The sequence below is a fragment of the Haliotis rubra genome, unplaced genomic scaffold (assembly GCF_003918875.1).
Source record: "Haliotis rubra isolate DU_JTF1 unplaced genomic scaffold, ASM391887v1 Scf243, whole genome shotgun sequence".
Lineage (NCBI taxonomy): Eukaryota > Metazoa > Mollusca > Gastropoda > Lepetellida > Haliotidae > Haliotis > Haliotis rubra.
In genome coordinates, this window is record NW_025766481.1 from 533,850 (window position 1) to 560,923 (window position 27,074).

Here is a 27,074-nt window from a genome sequence, read left to right on the forward strand (position 1 = left end):
GTCAGGTGATCAGAGCACCGCAGATGTTTATATTTGCACTGGCTTCTGTATTCCAGTGTTTATAGGAAGCAGCTGAGAGAAGGACTGGCGTCAAGGTTGGGAACACATTAAACACAGGCCAGTAAGGGTTTGTTTTGCAGGTAAATTTAAAGTAGCGCGCTATTTAACAAGCACAAGAGCTAATTGGGACGAGTCGCTTTTCCCACCTTGCAGTAGACACAGGACACACAGAAGTCTCGCGCCGCCAGGTGGCGACGATGTAGTAGTACCACACCGCCAGGAGGCGACATGTAGTAGTACCACACCACCAGGTGGCGACATGTAGTAGTGCCACACCACCAGGAGGCGACATGTAGTAGTACCACACCACCAGGAGGCGACATGTAGTAGTGCCACACCACCAGGAGGCGACATGTAGTACCACCAGGGGTGGCACCACACCACCAGGTGGCGACATGTAGTGTAGTAGTACCACACCACCAGGAGGCGACATGTAGTAGTACCACACCACCCAGGAGGCGACATGTAGTAGTACCACACCACCAGGAGGCGACACCAGGTAGTAGTAGTAGTACACCACCAGGAGGCGACATGTAGTAGTACCCACACCACCAGGAGGCGACATGTAGTAGTACCACACCACCAGGAGGCGACATGTAGTAGTACCACACCACCAGGAGGCCACCACCACCAGGAGGCGACATATGTAGTAGTACCACACCACCAGGAGGCGACATGTAGTAGTACCACACCACCAGGAGGCGACATGTAGTAGTGCCACACCACCAGGAGGCGACATGTAGTAGTGCCACACCACCAGGAGGCGACATGTAGTAGTACCCACACCACCAGGAGGCGACACACCACCAGGAGGCGACATGTAGTAGTACCACACCACCAGGAGGCGACATGTAGTAGTGCCACACCACCAGGAGGCGACATGTAGTAGTACCACACCACCAGGAGGCGACATGTAGTAGTGCCACACCACCAGGAGGCGACATGTAGTAGTGCCACACCACCAGGAGGCGACATGTAGTAGTGCCACACCACCAGGAGGCGACATGTAGTAGTACCACACCACCAGGAGGCGACATGTAGTAGTAGCCACACCACCAGGAGGCGACATGTAGTAGTGCCACACCACCAGGAGGCGACATGTAGTAGCCACACCACCAGGAGGCGACCACACCACCAGGAGGCGACATGTAGTAGTGCCACACCACCAGGAGGCGACATGTAGTAGTGCCACACCACCAGGAGGCGACATGTAGTAGTGCCACACCAACAGGTATTTATACTCAACAGCAAAAGAAACGCAAGGTTCGAAAACATGAAATCTCATAAAAGTAAGCGTTCATGTCTATAGAACGTTCATGGTAAAGTGACGTAATGATCCCAGATGACATGATGTCATACAATTTGACGCACAAGCACCCGACAGTGCAGCAAAACCATAATTTTAGCACGTGGATCGACGGTTCTGGATGGAAAGCATGCATTTCACTCTGAGGTATCCTTTATAATGGTTTGTGTAAAAAAACAGTTCAGTATTGACGCTAGGAGGTGCACATGCCAAACAAACGATGCGTAGACTAACGACTGAGAGGAGGGGCATGGCCACTTGAAAGTTGCACGGAGGTAGCTCTGCAATTGGGCTGTCATCTTACCACTATTACACGACTTGCTCAACGTCATCAACAAAGCGGGTTGCTGCTGATCGTCCCCGTACCGGACGGCAACGAGTGACAACTCATACGCAAGATCGGTTCATCCGGGCAACTCATCTAAGGAACCGAACTCAAGCAGCAACAGTAACAGCAGCCTTAGTTCATGGGTCAAGGGGAGCAGTGTCCAGCGATACGACTAGGCGTCGTCTTCGAGCTGTTGGAATCCACTGCCGACGGCCATATGTGGGGCCAATTTTGACACGTCAACAACGCCAGCGACGTTTACAGCCCTCACACAGCAAAGGTGTCGATGGATTATCTGGCTCAGAACAACATTAACTGTCAGTTCACCTGATGAAGGGACCTGGAATGGTCTCGAAACGTCGTGAGGGAAATTATAAAGAAGTTTAATCCATAAAAATATCTTGGACAACATTAACGTTCTTGCATGGCCGTCTCTTTGCGCGGATATGGCTCCCATTGAACATTCTGGGACGAAATTGGACGTAGGTTTGCTGCAGGAAGACAGCCACTCACACTTGCACAGTTGGAACAGAGACTGGTGTTTGAGTGTTTCCATCCATTCTTTCAGACTTTAGTGAACTCAATGAGCTGAGGTTGCACGGCCTGTGTGCAAACAAGGTGGCTATACGTGCTCTTAAAGAGACTGTCACTTTTCAGTGGTATCTCCATTTGACGGACTGTAATCAATTTGAACTTATTGCAATTCAATGTCAACAGCAACTTTCAGCTGTTGAATTAACAGTGTTTTCTACAGAATAAATGATTAGACCTAATTTTGGTTGTCTTCTATTGAACAATTTGACAAAAAGCTAGACTTGCGTTTCTTTTGCTGTTCAGTATATATATCCGCCGCTATCGACTGACTGGTTGTGGGATCCACTTGAAGTCAGTGCATTCGTGCTGCCTCATGGCCAGCCAATAAATAACAACAGTGTCAGCTCCGGGGTGGGGTACTTCCCAACTTCGTGACGTCCCCCGGCGCTTTCCTCAACATGATCGCCATGTCAGTCTCATCTACATTTACATGTCATGCCCTCATCGCTTAGTCGTGATAGCATGGCATGTCTGACTGACTGACGTGAACAACACAGACACCAGCAATGTCTATAGGCAGTACCGAATGGCCGTGTGAGGGCAGGCGAGGACCTGGAGCAGGACACATCTGTTGTCGACAACTGTGAATGCTGACAGTGACAGAGTACACGAGGTCCAAGACGTTCATCTTGTGGTTAGCGTAACATTGGTGACAAGTTTATTGATTTCCGATGTTGGTCCGATGTGTATAACATAGGTGTGCCTAACAGTGTTGTTATCATGATGTTGGTCTGTCCGGTGTTATCACTGTGTTAGTGTGTCCGATGACAGTGTTATCACGGTGTTAGTGTGCCCGATGATGGTGTTATCACGGTGTTAGTGTGTCCGATGATGGTGTTATCATGATACTGGTCTGCCCGGTGATGGTGTTATCACGGTGTTGGCGTGCACGGTGTTGGTGTGTTGCCCGATGATGGTGTTATCACGGTGTTAGTGTGTCCGATGATAGTGTTATCATGATGCTGGTCTGCCCGGTGATGGAGTTATCACGGTGTTGGCGTGCCCGATGATGGTGTTATCACGGTGTTAGTGTGCCCGATGATGGTGTTATCACGGTGTTGGTGTGCCCGATGATGGTGTTATCATGATGTGGTGTGCCCGATGATGGTGTTATCACGGTGTTAGTCTGCCCGATGATGGTGTTATCACGGTGTTGGTGTGCCCGATGATGGTGTTATCACGATGTTGGGTGCCCGATGATGGTGTTATGTCTGCCCGATGATGGTGTTATCACGTGCGTGAGTGTGTTGGTGTGCCCGATGATGGTGTTATCACGGTGTTAGTCTGCCCGATGATGGTGTTATCACGGTGTTAGTGTGCCCGATGATGGTGTTATCACGGTGTTAGTCTGCCCGATGATGGTGTTATCACGGTGTTAGTGTGCCCACGGTGTTGCCCGATGATGGTGTTATCATGGTGTTAGTCTGCCCGATGATGGTGTTATGTTATCACGGTGTTAGTGTGCCCGATGATGGTGTTATCATGCGGTGTTATGTTAGTCTGCCGATGATGGTGTTATCACGGTGTTGTTCTGCCCGATGATGGTGTTATCACGGTGTTAGTCTGCCCGATGATGGTGTTATAATGCCCGATGATTGTGTTATCACGGTGTTAGTCTGCCCGATGATGGTGTTATGTGTTAGTCTGCCCGATGATGGTGTTGCCCGATGTTAGTCTGCCCGATGATGGTGTTATCACGGTGTTAGTGTGCCCGATGATGGTGTTATCACGATGTTGCCCGATGATGGTGTTATCACGGTGTTGGCATGCCCGATGATGGTGTTATCATGATGTGGTGTGCCCGATGATGGTGTTATCACGGTGTTGGCGTGCCCGATGATGGTGTTATCATGATGTGGTGTGCCTGCTGATAGTGTTATCATGGTGTTGGTGTACCCGCTGATGGTGTTATCATGATGTGGTGTGCCCGCTGATGGTGTTATCATGGTGTTGGTGTGCCCGCTGATGGTGTTATCATGGTGTTAGTGTGCCCGATGATGGTGTTATCATGGTGTTAGTCTGCCCGATGATGGTGTTATCACAGTGTTAGTCTGCCCGATGACAGTGTTATCACGGTGTTAGTGTGCCCGATGATGGTGTTATCATGATGCTGGTCTGCCCGTTGATGCTGTTATCACGGTGTTGGCGTGCCCGATGATGGTGTTATCATGATGTGGTGTGCCCGATGATGGTGTTATCACGGTGTTGGCGTGCCCGATGATGGTGTTATCATGATGTGGTGTGCCCGATGATAGTGTTATCACGATGTAAGTGTCCGATAGTGTTGTTATCACGGTGTTGGTGTGTGAGATAATGTTGTTTTCACTCAGATAGTGTTGTTATACTTATATATTCAATAATACTTTATTCATGACAGTAAATAAATAAGTTAGGATTTACACAGCCGGAGACATTGGAGACATTCATTGTATACAGTATCAACAAAGGCATGGAATAACGTGACCTCGCGGCCCGGCAGTCGACCTTTAAAGCAAGTCCCACCTGACCAGTAACGCAGATGAGCCCATGGTGAATAACACGCAAGTGGAAGACAAGTGTGGTAATTGTACACAATATGGCCATGCACACATCTAACAAAGTGCCCATTTACGTCAATACTTGGACTTTGGTACGAACAGTCATAGTTTGTTATAAATCGATAAAATGTGCCGTTTGATGTCCACCCTGTGCAACCCACAGTTTGGCCCATTAGTGTGGGCTTGCCAACCCGCGAGCTGCCGTCACCATCACTGCTCTGCTGCACTGCCAAACTGTGACAGGGTTGACAGGGGATTGTGTCAGGTGCACTCGCTGACGACACATTATGTACTTGAAAACAATGTCACATATAATAGGTCGCATATGAATCACACATCCAATCGTAACACACATCTTTGGTTTGGTATTTAAATTGTTCATTTTCACTCATGTTCACACAACCCCTCTATTCGTTCAGTGCCCTGGTGGAAGTTCTTTGATTTCACAGTTGCCCTAGCACCTCATCCGTCCCCTTGACAGGGGTGGCACACGGCGGGGTCAGATGTCCAAGGTATGCGGTTCATGTGTCTACTGGTTATGGATATCATTCCTGCAGTACCCGTCCAACATGGCAAAACAAGCGTTTGTGGATACTTACAAGAACACAAACCTGAGAGGATGACCTTCACCTTCAAACCTGGCATGTTTGACAAGAAGGCAATTGGCCACCAGAAACACGCGAAGCACCGGGATTTATGCATTGAGTTGACTGGAATCTCACGTTTGAATTGGCGATATTTTCCCGCTGGAGGACGGTATCATCTTTAATATTTCAAGAGCTTCGTTGTATGTCGGGGGCGGTGTCGTGACATTCGGATCATTGTAACTGAATAAGTCGTGCAGTGATACATGCATCCCTCGGAAGCGTCTGGGTCCAAACGTTGTCTCAACTTCGATGTCTATCCTGTCCATTGCCGGGTTATCCACACCCGATGACCTGATTGGACGGTCTTCTATGATCTCACCGGATATGGTAGAAATAGACAAATCTGATTGGCTCTCCACACTGGAAATGGACACCCGGCTGTGAGGGTTGCTGCTGTCATCCAGGAGGCCCGTCGTACTGTCGTATCTCTCTAACATTCCACTTTCTCCGAACAGTTGCTCGTAGGTGGGTGGTGGCTCCAGGTAACGTGAGGGAGTGGCGCTGTCTGCACTTGTCGTACCCGGCGACGCGTTTTCCTGTCTGAGACGCTCTGCCTTCGCCCTTTTCAGCTGGACAATAAGCACACAGATGAGCGGCACGATGACAGAGAGACCGGCAGCCATTGCGATGAACCCTCCATCGTACACGGGGACGTCATCGTCATCTGGAATAGATATCATGAAATGTTAGAGCGCCTCAGGATCACAAACGTTTAAATCAAAATGAGGACTTGATTACATACGTATGTCTTGAGTCAACACTTCCGTAGGAATTTTCATTTTATAACATCGCTGCCGGTATTCGCATAATACCTGATTGCGTTTTTACTTCAAATATCTTTTCCATTGAGGATTAAAGTTAACACCTACATCACTCAAATTGTACCATGTAAAATTCCGAATAGTTCACCGTAGGGCAGATATGACACATTGAATTTGTAAGACATAAACGTGCAGATTCCTGGAAATGCTAGATGGCGTTATTGAAAACAGGTCGGACATAAACCCGGGTCACTATGTGCCTGCCTCCAGAACTAATTCCGCTAGCACGAACGACAAAGCGGCCTACAGACTCCGACACATGATGAGTAGATGTTGCATCTTCTAACCTAACACTAGTAACACTAGGCAGTAGGGCACGCTACTGCGTTGGGAGGAGCTCTCGGTATGACGTGATCACCAAGACATTAAGGTGACCTCGAAACCAATAATGTGACGCCATTGTATGATGCATCGCCTGAATGGTTGACCTGTAAACTGACGTTTAACACTAATGTATGTGTAATCTCTAGACTTAATGTGTTGAACATTAAAAAGATGAACATCTAGATTTCTCAGATGCGTCATCCCCGAAGGCCGACAATCTCACTCTCTGTGTGTGACCATAACGTCTGTCCTGTAATCTCAACGTCTTCTACGTAATCACGTTGTTCAACGTGTAATATATGGTTGATGTGTAATGTCAAGGTTTGTTGTGTAGGTTTCGATGTCTGACACAGCCATATACAGAGGGAGGGGACACGCATCTACTTCATCAACACGTGCAGGGAGCCCACGCATCTCTTTCAACAACAACACCCCAGTAATTGTTTAAGTAACAGTCTGGGGTTTTATCGTGACAAGGAATGCTTTCTGTGACCCAGTAATTATATCAACAGGCGCAATCCATATTCATATTCAGAGGCCGATTTTCATCTAATTGTACTCTGAGTATTTGTTCTTTCCACCAGCTTTCCACTTCAGATAGATAGAGAATCTCATCCGACTGTCTGTTGATATTATCAGTACGAGTTGATAAAGTTACAAATATCCGAGGCTTGCCGAGTGTTGATATATTTGATATCAGAAGACACCAGGGTGAGATTCTATTTATCATCAAAACTCACTCTTCTTTAGCTTTCAGTGAAAAATGTACATCTCTGAACACAGTACTGCCATTAGATTAGCAGTGCAGCGATGTCATAGCATTGTGACGTCATCAAGTTCATGACGTCATAGCATTGTTTGGGCATCGTACAAAATCTACTGTCAAAACGATATCTCCTAGGAGATATCGTTTGATCTCACACAAGCAACATCTCCTGTGGAACACAGTTTGGGATGATAAATTACTTTTCACTTTCAGTGATCTCAGGTTTATGTACCCCCATCACACCCCAACAGCACATAACCCTACAAAGTAACGATGGATCTGACAGAACTAAGGGTGGGATATACTGTAGCGTGAATCAGCCCCACTGAAAACACAATCTGATCTACGATTATGCGTCACGCAAGCACGCACCTGCCTTTACCTATGCCTGTCACTGTACACAGTACTTGCACTTGTACAAATGTATTGATCCAGGATCTATTTTACTTGTTACAATTCTCGTTTCCTTTCTAACACTTTACAGCAACTATTCCGCGCCATCAGTGTAACGTTGTACATCACACACTAAAGTCGGCCATGTGTAAATATATGTATTGTGACTATAAAACCCACTTTTCCAGGGACATGGTCCTAAAAGAATAATAAATCGTATATTTCGCATTATTGATCGTAGTTGCCATGACAACAGTTGCCACAGATGTTCAACAGTGTAATAAAATTCTCAATGCCGACAGTCTGTGCTTGTTCCTAGTTATATTATTGCAGTGGTTGTTGGTAGTCATATCATTACATTTGGCATGTCGTTAACCATTAGAGTGACATAGGGCTCCGGTTACAGATAGCTCTGGCAAGTACAGCTGAAGTCCTTCAGCCTTCATGATGGAGATCATTCTAGCAGTTATTTGTAAGCCTATTCGCACTGGGAAATGTTTTAGTTACACAAAACAGGGATAATCTACATCGTCTTCTATTCTCCCTGCACAAAACAAAAGCCAGGAAATGGTTAGGTGAACTTGCGGTCTCTCTTACAGCAATGTTGTAACATGCTTCAATCACAATACTGGTGTGGGTGCACTCTGATGACATGCCCCAGACATTAGGCAGGACACTGTGTGACGAGTTGGTTATAAGAGTACAGGTGCTAGGTACTACTCACCTTGGCATAAGTATCGGATCTCATAGTCACTACAGAAAACTGTCCCCGGCTGGTCGCGGTCCCGACACACCAGACCAGTGGCGTTACAGGGAACGTGAAGGATATTGCCGGAGAACGTCCATCTGTTCTTGAAGGTGAAGGCCGTCCCCACCGCTCGACACTCCGCCTCTGCTACTGACCCGCTCGGACACAGGGTCTCGTATGTCTGTTGGGAAATATACTCATTAAATAATCACATAGTTTTGTACATGTAAATGTGCCAGGTAATCGTCTGGGGCTGCTGCCGGGACAGGAAGAGGTACATATTGTCTACATATAGTCTAGCCAGCCCGATGGTCTGGTGAAAATTTTAAATGTTTCGTACATCTGAGTAAATTCACCATATCTTGGTGTCTGGTCTGGTTAAATCCATTTTGGACTGGTAACATTTTGAAGTTACCAGCCCTGATGTCTTGCTGGGTTTTTGGCGTATTTCATACACTGATAGTAGATCTGTTTCTCGCATCTGTATATATGCTCCAACTACAACTCATTACGTCCTCAACACCATTAACGTATACAGAATATGTCCAATGTCAGCTTAATTAAAATAACATGGCTGTGTATGGTTGTTACAACCATCCATCGTACGGTTTGTCATCGTCAATAGAGACGTGGTGTAAGCCTCATTCCGGACTCTGCATACTTGCATCTGTATTGCCAAGAGAAATATATAGGACTACAAATACAGGTTCTCATTTAAAACACAATCGTAGTGGAACTGCATCTGAGCGTACACAACTAAGCAGGCTGGTCCGAACATGTCTACATTAAACATCACACACAGGAGCGAAACTGTCACACAATCCCTCAACATCATTATACACATGGGCGACAACCCGGGCGTTATGTCCTTCTAACTACACGTACAACTACACTTACTACACGTCACAATTACACTAACTACACGTCACAAATTACACTTATAGTACAACCAGAAATTATTGTAAATATTATTGTAAAATTGTAAATTTGTATATTTTTTTACTCATTACTCACGTATTAATGTGAATATTAGCAAAACATAACTCCAGATTCAAAGACAGGTGAACAGTTAGTATTTTGTCAAGTCACCAAGGGCAGCAATGCAGGCTTCAATGCGGCGGGGCATACTACTGATCAAAGAAGTTAGAAAGTCGTGGTCCATGCTGTCCCAATATCGGACCCCCTCTTCTTTCATTTCAGCAATATTTGTCAGATCTTTCTAATTGACACTTTCCTTCATAAGTCCCCAAACATTTTCATTTGGATTTAGGTCAGGGCTATAGCTTGGCCAATCTAATAATGTCATATTTTGGGTCCGAAACCAGGCCTGTGAATGCTTTGAACGATGTTTTGGGTCGTTGTCCTGCTGGAAAATCCAAAAATTTCCATAGAACACGTGAGCAGATGGAAGTAAATGTCCCTCGAGAATATCTGTGTACCGCTCACTGTTCATATTCCCTTCAAATACACAGTTGCCCCTAACACAGATATGCCACCCAAAACGTTAAATTTCGGACTGTACTTTGGGCGCTGATACAAAGGTTTTTCAGTTTGTTTGGTCCAGAATTTCAGTGTATTAGGAAACAGCCACACAGAACTTTCATCTGAGAAAATCACATTGTCCCAGTTAAAATTTCTATGATGTAAGCACCAGTTCAACCTTCTCTCCTTTTGTTCAGGTTTCATGATCGGTGATGGAATTCCTCGACTTTTCTGCATGCAGCTCAGTTCTAATTGTCTCCTTACAGACAGCCACAGTTCCTCTATCAATCCTATCCAGCCTTACGTTTTCTAAACTCCTTCGTTTCTTTTTAGAAACAAGAATACCAAGCCGCCTCCTGTCACCGACAGTCAATTTTCTGTCCCTACCTGCGCCTCCCTGGTGCTCAATGCCATATCCATTTGCAATATTTTTAAAACACGATAAACAGTGGACAAAGGGATGCCTGTTCTACTTGAAATCGCTTTAACTGATCTGATGTCCTTGTTATAATACTCTAAAATCAACTTCCTCATCTCTAAATCATCCATACTGAGGATCACTGAAAATGTCGTCTGCTAACAAGTAAACAAAGGGGGGTAACTCTTCACAAACTAATGAAAAAGGATTAACGGAGTTGTCTCTCTTGAATGAAACCAAGCACTTGATAGCTGGTCAAGGTTGTTTATACTAGAAATCCAATTAAACTTATTCCTAAAACTCTCTATAATTTCTGGTCATACTATACTATACGTCACAATTACACTAACTACACGTCACAATTACACTAACTACACGTCACAATTACACTTTCTACACGTCACAATTACACTAACTACACGTCACAATTACACTAACTACACGTCACAATTACACTAACTACACGTCACAATTACACTAACTACACGTCACAATTACACTAACTACACGTCACAATTACACTAACTACACGTCACTATTACACTTACTACACGTCACAATTACACTAACTACACGTCACAATTACACTAACTACACGTCACAATTACACTTACTGCACGTCACAATTACAATTACACTAGCTACACGTCACAATTACACTAACTACACGTCACAATTACACTTACTACACGTCACTATTACACTAACTACACGTCACAATTACACTTACTACACGTCACAATTACACTTACTACACGTCACAATTACACTAACTACACGTCACTATTACACTAACTACACGTCACAATTACACTAAGTACTCGTCACTATTACACTAACTACACGTCCGAATCGATGTGTTTGTCATGAGAGGCAGCTAAATGACTGGACGGCTTGATTTCTAAAGCGGGATTGTGATCATATTAATTTCTGGCTAAATACGCGTCTTATGGGTGAAAGTTTGCTGACAACATCCAAATAATGCATGATTGTTAACAGGTTTTTATACAAAAAGAAGATCCGTAGTGAAATATTTGACAGAGTAGTATATGCTGGGTGCTGCGTAGAGGTTGCACTGTATATCTATACTACCCATCAAAAGTTTAGACTCACTAGTGTAAATTTAGTCACTTACTTCAGTCAACTGTTCTAAACTAGATTTTGCAAAATATTCCATACTGTTTAAAGGTACTGTTTACACATGAACTGATGTATTGTGAAACAAATCCGTAACGTTGAAAAGATTGTTGTCATGAGTTCAATAAATGATGAAACTCAGTGAAAATTGGCGAATTCTTAACAAAATTTTACACCAAAACGCAGCTGTTCACATGCACGATATTTGCACATGCTTTTCAACAATCTGATACATGGCCCTCGTGCAATTCATCTGCATAAGGTTTGCAGTTAGTTCCCCCAAGTTAGGGGAGAAGTTCATCTTCGATGTAACCACATATATATATATATCAGACAATAAAGGTATAGTTTTTGATGACGTAACAAGAATGACGTGCTTGCGCCAAGTGAGTCTAAACCATTTTTTGATGTAAGCGACGGGTAGTATATACAGAAGTTGCACCTTCTTGAAGTCAATGTCACAACGAGTTACATAATTATACCAGTATTTACGACATAACGCTTGACTACTCAGCTTCACCCCGTGACACGCTGATATGTTTACACCACGTTGTCAGGTTGATTGTACCAGCTGAAGGTGTCAAAGAGTTAGCCCTGTGCGAGCATTCTTAATTTAGGCCGCAACGTCGGTTTTCTACCTTAAATTAAGACATTATTAGCACTGCATTTTAGAAGGTTTATTATAATTGTTTCGACCATGTCGTTTATAGTTCAGGGTAAACGATGTGAAAGACGTTGTCAACATAATACGGTCTAAACAACCCTGAAGTCATCACAACGAGTTACATAATTATACCAGGATAACATGCCGGTCACCACGATGTCCGCCTGACACCGAAACAACGATGTGAAAGACGTTGTCATCTCGACACGTGCCACATGGGGAAACATCAACTTAATATTGCTTTTAACTAAGTAATGCTCCCCAGAATAGCCACGTGCCATTTCTGGCAGGACTTAGGTTTTATAGGTTGGAATTCCATCTTAAAGATTAATTTGAAACTCAAATTTAAAATAGTTCGGTAAAACAAATAACAACGAAGCCCGCCCACCAGGAAATATCGGGACCGGTGAAAGCATGCACTCCACAGCTGCACCTTCAAGGCTGGCATGTGATTGCACAATCTCACGTCATGTACATGCAACAAAACTAGGACGATAATTGTACACCCCATCAGGCCGCCTGGAGACCGACTATTAGTCCTAATTGTCTTCATAACAAGCATTTAAATTACACAAAAACTCGCGACATTTAGGATGAAATCATAATGCATAATACTTGATTAATCACTTCATTCGTATGTCAATGTCATCGTCAAGTCTACATCTCTCTCTGTGACCGAGTACGGCCCACACACGATGACACACAACGATACACACAGTGACTGAGTATGGTGCACTCAGTGACACACCACGGTACATATGGTACACACAATGATTGAACATGGTACACACAATGACTGAACAAGGTACACACAATGACTGAACAAGGTACACACAATGACTGAACATGGTACACACAATGACTGAACATGGTACACACAATGACTGAACAAGGTACACACAATGACTGAACAAGGTACACACAGTGACACCACAGTACACACAATGACACACCATGGTACACGGTACACACAATAGTACACCACAGTGCACACGTCACTGAGCAAGGAGTTCACCTGTTTCACTTTGCTGATCGTCTCCTCCTCGGTGCCGTCGTAGGGCGTGTCCGTGTTGAACCATTCCGTCCACGTAGACTGGCCTGCAACATACAAAAGAAACTATGGTTAGCTGAACTAGTTGCCGTTCATGTATTCAGCGCTAAGCCAAGCTACACCTCGATACCAGGAAGATGTTGCAGGGGTTCCTTGTTCCGAATACAGTCATGTTGTGCACTGCGCACCGCATGTGTATAGTTGTTAGCGGTGTATTTGTCTGTTGTTTGCAGTGAAAACAGAATTTTATTCAACTTAGGATAAAAGTTGTTTAACAAACGATCATAGTTTCAAGTCGCTATTATTGGTTTGTATTACAAGGGGGTAAGCGCAGTAGTTGTAACAGTAAAACAAATGCACGTGCGGTTCGTGATGAGCGTTAACTTAGACCAACCCTACATGTTCCCGGAGTTTCATTTAATGTGCATACCCCCTTGTAATACAAACCAATAAGAGCGATTTGAAACTATGACCGTTTGTTAAACAACTTTTATCCTAAGTTGAATAAAATTCTGAGATTTAAATGTTCAATTGGCAAAGTCAAATTGTGAGGATTCGCAATCTTAATTTCCCTTTATTTGATTTACTTTTTTGTTTAAAGTGAAATTCATCGGTACGTTTTCACCGCAAATAGACTATAATGCTCGTAATAACATCGTAGTTCCGCTTTGACGACCTAGCCATGTCACCAGAAGTACGTTCGTTATAACATACGCATTACTGAGTCCTTTATAATAAACATACGTAATAACAATAGTGTAAACAAAAACAAATACAACGTTATCACACAGGTTATACAGTTTATACACCACCATCATTCATCATACCTTAGCCAGTGTTAACGTATATCCAGCTCAGTCGGTGTTAACGTATATCCAGCTCAGTCAGTGTTAACGTATACCCAGCTCAGTCAGTGTTAACGTATATCCAGCTCAGTCAGTGTTAACGTATATCCAGCTCAGTCGGTGTTAACGTATATCCAGCTCAGTCAGTGTTAACGTATATCCATCTCAGTCAGTGTTAACGTATATCCAGCTCAGTCGGTGTTAACGTATATCCAGCTCAGTCAGTGTTAACGTATATCCAGCTCAGTCAGTGTTAACGTATATCCAGCTCAGTCAGTGTTAACGTATATCCAGCTCAGTCAGTGTTAACGTATATCCAGCTCAGTCAGTGTTAACGTATATCCAGCTCAGTCAGTGTTAACGTATATCCAGCTCAGTCAGTGTTGACGTATATCCAGCTCAGTCAGTGTTGACGTATATCCAGCTCAGTCAGTGTTAACGTATATCCAGCTCAGTCAGTGTTGACGTATATCCAGCTCAGTCAGTGTTAACGTATGCCCAGCTCACAGTCAGTACGTATATCCAGCTCAGGCTCAGTCAGTGTTAACGTATATCCAGCTCAGTCAGTGTTAACGTATACCCAGCTCAGTCAGTGTTAACGTATATCCATCTCAGTCAGTGTTAACGTATATCCAGCTCAGTCGGTGTTAACGTATATCCAGCTCAGTCAGTGTTAACGTATATCCAGCTCAGTCAGTGTTAACGTATATCCAGCTCAGTCGGTGTTAACGTATATCCAGCTCAGTCAGTGTTAACGTATATCCAGCTCAGTCAGTGTTAACGTATATCCAGCTCAGTCAGTGTTAACGTATATCCAGCTCACGTTAACGTATATCCAGCTCAGTCAGTGTTAACGTATATCCAGCTCAGTCAGTGTTAACGTATATCCAGCTCAGTCAGTGTTAACGTATATCCAGCTCAGTCAGTGTTGACGTATACCCAGCTCAGTCAGTGTTAACGTATATCCAGCTCAGTCAGTGTTAACGTATATCCAGCTCAGTCAGTGTTAACGTATATCCAGCTCAGTCAGTGTTAACGTATACCCAGCTCAGTCGGTGTTAACGTATACCCAGCTCAGTCAGTGTTGACTTATACCCAGCTCAGTCAGTGTTGACGTATATCCAGCTCAGTCAGTGTTAACGTATATCCAGCTCAGTCAGTGTTAACGTATATCCAGCTCAGTCAGTGTTAACGTATATCCAGCTCAGTCAGTGTTGACGTATATCTAGCTCAGTCAGTGTTAACGTATACCCAGCTCAGTCAGTGTTAACGTATATCCAGCTCAGTCAGTGTTAACGTATATCCAGCTCAGTCAGTGTTAACGTATATCCAGCTCAGTCGGTGTTAACGTATATCCAGCTCAGTCAGTGTTAACGTATATCCAGCTCAGTCGGTGTTAACGTATATCCAGCTCAGTCAGTGTTAACGTATATCCAGCTCAGTCAGTGTTAACGTATACCCAGCTCAGTCAGTGTTAACGTATATCCAGCTCAGTCAGTGTTAACGTATATCCAGCTCAGTCAGTGTTAACGTATATCCAGCTCAGTCAGTGTTAACGTATATCCAGCTCAGTCAGTGTTAACGTATATCCAGCTCAGTCAGTGTTAACGTATATCCAGCTCAGTCAGTGTGTTAACGATACCCATATCCAGTCTCAGTGTTAACGTATATCCAGCTCAGTCAGTGTTAACGTATATCCAGCTCAGTCAGTGTTAACGTATATATCCAGCTCCAGTCAGTGTTAACGTATATCCAGCTCAGTCGGTGTTAACGTATATCCAGCTCAGTCAGTGTTAACGTATATCCAGCTCAGTCAGTGTTAACGTATATCCAGCTCAGTCAGTGTTAACGTATATCCAGCTCAGTCGGTGTTAACGTATATCTAGCTCAGTCAGTGTTAACGTATACCCAGCTCAGTCAGTGTTAACGTATACCCAGCTCAGTCGGTGTTAACGTATATCCAGCTCAGTCAGTGTTGACGTATATCCAGCTCAGTCAGTGTTGACGTATATCTAGCTCAGTCAGTGTTAACGTATACCCAGCTCAGTCAGTGTTAACGTATATCCAGCTCAGTCAGTGTTAACGTATATCCAGCTCAGTCAGTGTTAACGTATATCCAGCTCAGTCAGTGTTAACGTATATCCAGCTCAGTCAGTGTTAACGTATATCCAGCTCAGTCAGTGTTAACGTATATCCAGCTCAGTCAGTGTTAACGTATATCCAGCTCAGTCAGTGTTAACGTATATCCAGCTCAGTCAGTGTTAACGTATATCCAGCTCAGTCAGTGTTAACGTATATCCAGCTCAGTCAGTGTTAACGTATATCCAGCTCAGTCGGTGTGAACGTATATCCAGCTCAGTCAGTGTTAACGTATATCCAGCTCAGTCAGTGTTAACGTATATCCAGCTCAGTCGGTGTTAACGTATATCCAGCTCAGTCAGTGTTAACGTATATCCAGCTCAGTCAGTGTTAACGTATATCCAGCTCAGTCAGTGTTAACGTATATCCAGCTCAGTCAGTGTTAACGTATATCCAGCTCAGTCGGTGTTAACGTATATCCAGCTCAGTCAGTGTTAACGTATATCTAGCCAAATCAATGATATCCTATACTAAGCTCAGTGACGATGTTATCTATAGGGTCGTTCACATTGTTATCCTATACTAAGCTCAGTTAAGCTGTTATACTATACTAAGCTGCCACATTGTTATCCTACACAAAGCTCCACTACATTGCTACACTAAACCCAAGCACTGATATACTAATCCCTGTTATCACGCAGATATTGCAGGTTGGACTGGGATGTTTAGCAAAGACGGTCGTAGTGCACCCAGTGAGCATCCCCACAGCAACCCAGCACAGCAACACATCGCTATGTGGAGACACGTGTTGAGCTAACATCAGTGTAGCCTTTCAAGCATACAGTCACGTCTCACTGGACGTTACAGACATCTGGAGCAGTGTAACATGTGGGGAAATATACACATTGGTTCTAATACACGACACATTAGCCGACCCCTGGACCGACTTGGAGATGGTGGCGCACTTCGGGGTTGTCACTGTGATACCTGGACTCAAGCTTACTTGGTTAACGATCGTCGTTTTACTATTTGTGTCGGGTAGGAGTCTTCAACCTTTTCACTTTTGTGTACACTTGGCTTTGATACTACTGATAATCCCGCTACCACATTAATACCACGTGTGATTCATATTGAACCTATGACTTATAACACTTCTGATTACAGTAGCTAGCACTCACGTGCACATAATTAACACGAAACATGATATTTGTCATAAAAACGGAACCAGCTTCTCAGCATCCATAGATGTGAATTATGATGTAACAATAGATGACCATACGCCAGTACTACAGTGTAGCAACTATTAAGACCATACCTGTAGGAGTTGTGTTCATATCGTCTGTCAGCTTTCCTAGTCACTAACAAGCAAACTACCAGATCATCCACCTAGATACACAACAGTATATATCCAGCACGATGTGACGGTGCTCCCCGGGTGTAGGTAGGTCTGAATCACGTCTACTGTCGCAGGCCCTATACCAGCGGGTAAGGGTGCACTGGGGCGTGTAATATGGGTCTGTGATAGCCCGGGGCTGCAACGATCTACAGCTGACCAACCTCTTCCGCGTCATACTAGCATCTTTAACTATGATTAATCAGTGAGTTATTTAGCGATGCCAGGGGATGCAGATAAAGATTTGACTGACACCAGGCCCAGGAAGTGATTTATGAAAGGGGCTCGTTTTGTCGATATACCTGCATTGTGACTATTCATGTCTAACCACGTGTCAGTCCATCAGCTCTCTGAATATGAGACTGTGGAATGGGGTGGACTACAGCTGGAGGCACTAGTCTATTTGCAGACCCACGGTTCCCCGTTTATTGTTATAAGTAATTATTAAGCCTTATATAGAGATAAGGTGGGCGCTCCCCCAGTGTTGTGAACACTGGCGCTGCAGGTAGCCGTCGGTGGGCACGATCCAGGTTGACACTTCACCTATAACTAGACTCACATTATCCACAATACTTCACAGGACCCTACTGACCCAGAATAACGACTTCAAAGACTGGACGTAATGGCATGGTGTCATTTAAGGTACACCATTGTCGCGTCTTCCATGTACGGCCAAACTGACAGGCTTTATGAAACTAAAAGATAGTGAATTCCAAAACATAGGTTACATTGGGGAGGGAAATTATAGGATATACGTACTTTGTAAATATCAGATTATGATTTACTTTCGAATCAGATAGATATTAACAATGAAGTGTTCGCTATGGTTCGGGAGATTTCACTGGAGAAAACCTTTGCTACCAGTTCATCCAGCAGTGGTGTCCAGGGTAAAAGCTTCATTCAATTATTTGAATTTTGGAGTTCAATTATCTGTAAAGACTGAAATACGGAACTAAGTTCAGCCGGTGAAAGAATTTGAGTCGTCAGGACTGGAGGAATATACTGGCCATCGTGATATATTTGATGCCTGATCAAGTCATATCGTTATGAAGTTGGGATACAAGACATCAGTGATCAAGTCATATCGTTATGTAGGTGAGATACAAGACATCAGTGATCAAGTCATATCGTTATGTAGTTGAGATACAAGACATAGTGATCAAGTCATATCGTTATGTAGGTGAGATACAAGACATCAGTGATCAAGTCATATCGTTATGAAGGTGAGATACAAGACATAGTGATCAAGTCATATCGTTATGTAGTTGGGATACAAGACATAGTGATCAAGTCATATCGTTATGTAGTTGGGATACAAGACATCAGTGATCAAGTCATATCGTTATGTAGGTGAGATACAAGACATCAGTGATCAAGTCATATCGTTATGTAGTTGAGATACAAGACATAGTGATCAAGTCATATCGTTATGTAGGTGAGATACAAGACATAGTGATCAAGTCATATCGTTATGTAGGTGAGATACAAGACATCAGTGATCAAGTAATATCGTTATGTAGTTGAGATACAAGACATAGTGATCAAGTCATATCGTTATGTAGGTGAGATACAAGACATAGTGATCAAGTCATATCGTTATGTAGTTGAGATACAAGACATCAGTGATCAAGTCATATCGTTATGTAGGTGAGATACAAGACATCAGTGATCAAGTCATATCGTTATGTAGGTGAGATACAAGACATCAGTGATCAAGTCATATCGTTATGTAGGTGAGATACAAGACATAGTGATCAAGTCATATCGTTATGTAGGTGAGATACAAGACATAGTGATCAAGTCATATCGTTATGTAGGTGAGATACAAGACATCAGTGATCAAGTCATATCGTTATGTAGGTGAGATACAAGACACACAGTGATCAAGTCATATCGTTATGTAGGTGAGATACAAGACATCAGTGATCAAAGTCATATCGTTATGTAGGTGAGATACAAGACATCAGTGATCAAGTCATATCGTTATGTAGGTGAGATACAAGACATAGTGATCAAGTCATATCGTTATGTAGGTGAGATACAAGACATCAGTGATCAAGTCATATCGTTATGTAGGTGAGATACAAGACATCAGTGATCAAGTCATATCGTTATGTAGTTGAGATACAAGACATCAGTGATCAAGTCATATCGTTATGTAGGTGAGATACAAGACATCAGTGATCAAGTCATATCGTTATGTAGGTGAGATACAAGACATAGTGATCAAGTCATATCGTTATGTAGGTGAGATACAAGACATCAGTGATCAAGTCATTTCGTTATGTAGTTGAGATACAAGACATAATGTTTAAGTCATATCGTTATGTAGTTGAGATACAAGACATAATGATCAAGTCATATCGTTATGTAGTTGAGATACAAGACATAGTGATCAAGTCATATCGTTATGTAGGTGAGATACAAGACATAGTGATCAAGTCATATCGTTATGTAGGTGAGATACAAGACATAATGTTTAAGTCATATCGTTATGTAGTTGAGATACAAGACATAATGTTTAAGTCATATCGTTATGTAGTTGAGATACAAGACATAATGATCAAGTCATATCGTTATGAAGGTGAGATACAAGACATAATGATCAAGTCATATCGTTATGTAGGTGAGATACAAGACATAATGATCAAGTCATATCGTTATGTAGGTGAGATACAAGACATCAGTGATCAAGTCATATCGTTATGTAGGTGAGATACAAGACATAGTGATCAAGTCATATCGTTATGTAGGTGAGATACAAGACATCAGTGATCAAGTCATTTCGTTATGTAGTTGAGATACAAGACATAATGTTTAAGTCATATCGTTATGTAGTTGAGATACAAGACATAATGTTTAAGTCATATCGTTATGTAGTTGAGATACAAGACATAGTGATCAAGTCATATCGTTATGTAGGTGAGATACAAGACATAGTGATCAAGTCATATCGTTATGTAGGTGAGATACAAGACATAATGTTTAAGTCATATCGTTATGTAGTTGAGATACAAGACATAATGTTTAAGTCATATCGTTATGTAGTTGAGATACAAGACATAATGATCAAGTCATATCGTTATGAAGGTGAGATACAAGACATAATGATCAAGTCATATCGTTATGTAGGTGAGATACAAGACATAATGATCAAGTCATATCGTTATGTAGGTGAGATACAAGACATCAGTGATCAAGTCATATCGTTATGTAGGTGAGATACAAGACATAATGATCAAGTCATATCGTTATGTAGGTGAGATACAAGACATAATGATCAAGTCATATCGTTATTTAGGTGAGATACAAGACATAGTGATCAAGTCATATCGTTATGTAGTTGAGATACAAGACATCAGTGATCTAGTCATATCGTTATGTAGTTGGGATGGCAGCCAAATCAGCATCTTCCTAAGTTTGTTTTCAAGACGCGTGTCTTGGTGTTATTGGGGAGTTTGACAATATTGAATGTTTGATAGAACCATGTGTCCAGCATTTCGCCGGGTCTGTGTGTATTTTACTGCGATACATATTGACAGCAATCACTACACAACAAATAACATACTGGTTTCAAAGCTGGGCATATCATATAAAAATTATGTTGGCCTCCAGACAGTAGGATTACATGTCTGTACCTTCTGAAGTCACGTGGAAACAGTGAACACATCCATCAGATGACCAGAAAAGGGAAATCAAACAAAGAGACTACATTTGCATGTGAAAAGCATGTTTAACTCAACAGGTGACATTATACTGTTGATAGTGGAGTGGAGAAACATCCACATAATGAAATAAACATGATTTTTGGGGAAAATGAAAATTTTAGCTGTTTTACTTGCTTCTCTCACTGATCTTAGCCTGGAAAACATATACAGATCCTGCCTGTCAGGCAAACGAAAAGTATGTCCGGCTGAAAGATTTTAGTGGAAAGGCAATTTTATTCGTTTGGCTGTAATTGATGTATTTGGTAAAAACATGATAGAATAACAGAATATGATAGAAGTCATTAGCCTTGTCATAGGGTACATCATCGGACACGTATTAGTTACACATAGGATACACGACACGTTGTCGTTATGTTGTATAACAATATTAACGACAGGTTTACATATAATGTCATCTGACATCTTGTCGCCCCGACAATAGCGTTTTGTGTTAACATTGAGGCAATGTTGATTGCCCTCACACTGCCTGACCTCATATACTAGCCAGATGTGCCAATGAACCACACACTCCCGGTGTGTCTAGTTAAAGATGAGCTGCCCAAACATTGACTGTTGGGAGGTGATAAAACACTTACACCACAGTGAAGGTTAGCTGCTGACATTGAACTTGAGACGGGGGTCACGTGTGGACGTGAGATGGACACCGCGGCAACATCAACACGTGCGGTGAGGGCTAACAAACATCAGTCTGTGCCAATGGAGCCAGCTAGATCAACCGCAGGAATGACGTCGCAGTGCACCCAGCATTGACCCTTGTATAGCCAGGGGATCTGTGTGTGAAGTTCCAGTGTGCGAAATAGCCACTGGCCCGCTAGCCCGTGGCTAGTCAAAATCGAGTCCGGCCAGTAAATCTCTGCAGTCACTGGCACGACTGGCTAGTGAATTTTCGTGGGGTCATTTTGTAAATACATCACTCTCTCCGACTTGTAAAGTTATAAAACACTTTTAATTCATGCAAGATTATGGCTTGATAAAAGATGGTATTTTACCTTTCTGTAATCTTTTGCTTAGTTTCTACATTCAAATTTCGGTCTAGTGAAATATTTTGTGGTCTAGTAACTTTCAGACATAGCTAGCCCGACTGGCTAGCAAAACTTGGAAACACTTTCGCACACTGGTGTAAACACAGTGACACATGTAGGGCTGAACCACCGAGACACATAAGCTAACAATTTATATCAGTATCTATAGGTATGTCAAAACAATATGTTTTGTTACCAAATCATAGAGTATACTTACATAGTTCTACAGTAGCCATATTCCGAGTTTACTCAAGAGTGCCGAGCGTATAGCGTGTCATGCACCAAGTGTACATACATACTGCTGCGCCAAGCATGCATGGACTAAATATACACAGTATTGCACCAAGCAGGTCCCGATTATATTCACATAGTTTTGCACCAGGTATACACCGAGCATACTCACTGTGCTGCTCCGTGATATACACTCTTCGCAAAAAGAAACGCACAGGCGTTTTCAGCCAAACCAAATTGATCTACGTCTGTGACAATACAATGCGCGCTCTACGTCTGTGACGATGTACACACTTCGTCTGTGACAATGTATACTCTGCGTCTGTGACAGAGGGTGACAATGTACGCTCTACGTCTGTGACAATGTACACTCTACGTCTGTGTCAATGCACACTCTACGTGTGTGACAATACAATGTATACGCTCTACGTCTTTGACAATGTACAGTCTACGTCTGTGACAATGTACGCTCTACGTCTGTGACAATGTACACACTTCGTCTTTGGCAATGTACAGTCTACGTCTGTGACAATGTACGCTCTACGTCTGTGACAATGTGCACTCTACGTCTGTGACAATGTACGATCTACGTCTGTGACAATGTACACTCTACGTCTGTGACAATGTACAGTCTACGTCTTTGACTATGTACGCTCTACGTCTGTGACAATGTACAATCTACGTCTGTGACAATGTACGCTCTACGTCTGTGACAATGTACGCTCTACGTCTGTGACAATGTACAATCTACATCTGTGACAATGTACAGTCTACGTCTTTGACTATGTACGCTCTACGTCTGTGACAATGTACACTCTACGTCTGTGACAATGTACAATCTACGTCTGTGACAATGTACAATCTACGTCTGTGACAATGTACACTGTGTGAGAGATAACGTAACCCTCCACAAGGGCCCCAATGGAACGTGTTTATGCACGGTTTGTCTTCATTAGACCTCAAGCAGTCACCTAGCCACCGTGTCACAAGAAGCCTCCAGGTGTACGGCGAAGCTGGTATCAGATGGTGCAAGACATCGACAAAAAGGTGTTTGAGTCCGTGAACGCGAAATAATGATAATGTCATAACTAGCTATAGCTGTACAGTTGCTGTGTGCGGCGTCAACAAGAAACAAAGATGATGCACGATGTTATTACGTAATGGAAGCAGACAACGCGCGCTGATAGTCGTGCTGCAGGCAGGATCCGGGTTGATCAGTGTACGTGTGTAGTCAGCTAGCTAGAAGTAGTCTTGTATTTATGGATTACAACATAATCAACATCAGTCAGCTGCAAATGGTTTACCCCTTAATATTAAGGCTGGGGAAAGGTAAGCTATACGTGGTCCTATACCTGGAAACAAAACATCCAGCAGTCCACGTGCACTTATATTGAAGGTCTCACAAGGAAAACAGTATCGATAGGATCAGCTCGATATTATAACGTGCGCGGTGACGTACGTGACCTTCAGAACAGGGAATGGCCTGAGTTGGTAACGAATGGCGCAATGACCACTAACTGGGATCCAGCCTGCAGCACGGCTGTCTGTTCGCGCCGTCTGCTGTGGATCGTGCATCATCTTTGATTGTTGTTTAATGCCGCACTCGACAATTCTACAGCAATAGCTATATATGTCATTATCATTCACAGAGTCACACACTGTTTATCGATGAATTGCACCGCCTGATACCAGTTTCGCCTTACAACTGAAGGCCGACACGGTGGTTAGCTGACGGCTTGAAATCTACTGAACACAAGCAGTTTTCCCCTGTCGTTATAACTACACGACTGTATATCATAGGATGAACCCACACACAAGGGGTGTTCTGGGAAAGGAGATCCGAGACGTGTGAACTACAACAATCCCAGTGGCATGAAACGTTACAGAGAGTTATTTGTCGGCTATGTCAGCTACTTTGTGCCACAATATCAGCCCCAACATGCACAGGACACGCATCAGAGAACATACCTTTGTATAACCTGACCCCAAAATACATAAGATTTACAACATCCTGGTTACACGTGTCTGATAGGCAACACCACGTTGACGCGAATTCAGTTGTGCAATCTCTTCCTGGTACCTTTCTTTCCACGAAGTAATCATGCTTTCAATACATTATTGTTGTTCTTTACATTGGCGGATCCAGAGGGGGGGTTCAGGGGGTTGAACTCCCCCCCCCCTTCAAAACTCCATGTCTTATATCCAGATATTACTTCTAGCCATACTAATTTCCTTCTGAAGAACAGGCTATTACCACGTAACTCTTTCATTTTCTTCGCTAGCCATCTTCCTTGTAACGCTTCCATTTTCTTTTGCTAGTCATCTGCGTGTGCGTGTGCGTGTGTGTGCGTGTGTGTGCGTGACGTAGGGGTTGTCTAGGTAACGTAATACAAAGGACAATTAATATATATCTTCATGTGTGACGGCCGTTCGTTCATCGCCCACCATAGCCTGTGAAATGTTATTGATTGTCACCAAATCACATCAATTAACACTTTCTGTCTCAAGTGGGAATGTGTGTCACGGTATTAAGTCATCAACTGTCCTAATGCCTTCATCAATACCTGATTGCCCCAGAGACTGATGAAGCATTGACTGTTCCACATACCCTAGGGCAAGTGACCCGACCTCGGTAATGTATGCCACTGACTCCCACCATGGATACTAAGATGCCACTTATATATTTCTGTATATATATAAATCAAATCCTTAAATCCTGCGGTCTTCTCTGTTGAAATCAACGGCTAATTCATTCTGTCAGTCTTAAGTCAAAGCATAAACAATGTGCTTTACTAATCTAGACTTACACCCTCAATTATCCGAAGTATTATGTGTCTATTGAAAGAGACTGCAGATCGAATACACAGGGTAATCGAGGTTGGCTTGACATGGCACCGGGTTGTCTTGCTAATCATTGGTACAAACTTGCCATTTCTATATGTAAACTTTTCCGTGTATTCTGTCTCAGAGTCCCCGAACTATACTGTTTTCCATTCCGCCCACCCTGGCTGTCATACAACAACCCTTTATGAAGCAAGTCTGGGCCTCATTTTCAGTTTCAATAGATTTCGAATTGTTTGTTCCTTTCAAAATAATATAGTTAGACAAAGCGTCTATTTCCATTGCTGCACAGCGCCTGAAAGCTGGGTTCATGACCTCTCCCAGCGTAACGATGCTTCAAAAAGCGATTAAAGGTTATATGGCAACCCTAATTCTGTACTGTAAAAGCAGTGGGGCTCCATAATCGCCACCGTAACGCTGTTTTAAATGTTAATGCTTCAAGTATTGAGATAATGTAGCGGACCGGGCAGGCCGTCGGTGTTCGATAATTTGGGAGGTTCGGAAATAGAATACAGTTATGTTGAACGTTAAAGGTGACAATCGATGAACGTCCACTTAGAGGCGTGTATAGACTAACAAATAGTCTCTGAAATGAACATATTTTACTGAAATAGTATACTGTATATATATATATAATGAAAAGGAGCCCTGAGACTTTCTTCATTTTCAGAGACCCTGAAGCTGAGGAAATCTAGACTTGCCACATTTTCTAGACTTGCGTGGGCTTTCTTGGATATATTTACTTCAGGGTCTGTACGACAAGGCGTGTACAACAGCGGGAAGTACCGTGGAACACTCAATCAATGTATGTCATATATGCCACGCAAATGTCGATCGCCCTAAATACAGCCTTATTCCTCCATTGCTAACAATATGTAAATACGTTCATTTTAATATTCCATAACTAACAGTGGAAACAGATGGCCTGTACAGCTGAATGTGGAAGACAAAGAGAAGCAATTAGCTCTGTCCAAGGACGCTGACGAAGGACTATTGACGTATTGACTGTAAAATATAGGCTGAAAATATGAGAACATCGATGGAACAGTACTTACATATGATCAAGTGATAGACAATACATATATGAAGATGTTTTACCTGAAACTAATGTTATCTCCAGAATATATCCCACTATCCAGATATACATCACAGCGCTACAACATGTCATCACGTTGCCGGTCGCAATACACTGAGTGGAATTCCCTGACATGTGAAGTACCAGCCTCGCTCTGAGGTTGTATTGATTGTGACGTCAGAGTTGTTTCCACAAATAGGTCTGAGGGTAGGGTTACATCTACTGGGAATTGTCGGAACATTCTCGACTAGACTTGTCATGATGAGGTTGGGGTTCATCGTGTTTTGTTTTTCAGGCTTCCGGGAATTGCGCGTGTTTGTTTGTGTTCAACTCTCTGGATCACAACGCGTCTCGACATGCGATACGAGTCCATTCAACGTTCTTAGGTACCGTGCATTTCAGGTTTGTTTTAATGTGACCGTCAGTTTTTGAAAAATAGAACATGTTTCAGGAAATACAGAAAAGATCATTTTACCAGATGAAGAAATATATTGTCATGAAGCAGTGGCAGAGAAGATATTTTACGCCGCAGACATGTCCACATGCTTTTATGGCCCCCGCTTGGGAAATAGAGGAATTCTGAC

At 43.0% G+C, this 27,074-nt stretch overlaps 1 protein-coding gene across 3 annotated transcripts; it reads right to left on the reverse strand.

The window, feature by feature from the left end:
• Nucleotides 1–4,633: 4,633 nt before the first annotated feature.
• Nucleotides 4,634–26,638, reverse strand: LOC124278893. Of its 3 annotated transcripts, none has more exons than XM_046714695.1 (4): nt 26,514–26,638; nt 13,241–13,323; nt 8,501–8,705; nt 4,634–6,136 (listed from the first exon to the last, which is right to left on the reverse strand). In XM_046714695.1, the coding sequence occupies exons 1-4, from the start codon at nt 26,623–26,625 to the stop codon at nt 5,544–5,546; spliced, it is 993 nt and encodes a 330-aa protein (XP_046570651.1). In that variant the 5' UTR covers nt 26,626–26,638; the 3' UTR covers nt 4,634–5,543. The 3 variants fall into 3 exon arrangements, with proteins under 3 accessions (XP_046570651.1, XP_046570653.1, XP_046570652.1); XM_046714697.1 differs by lacking the exon at nt 26,514–26,638 and adding an exon at nt 22,561–22,666; XM_046714696.1 differs by lacking the exon at nt 26,514–26,638 and adding an exon at nt 17,516–17,602.
• Between the last annotated feature and the right edge of the window lie 436 nt (nt 26,639–27,074).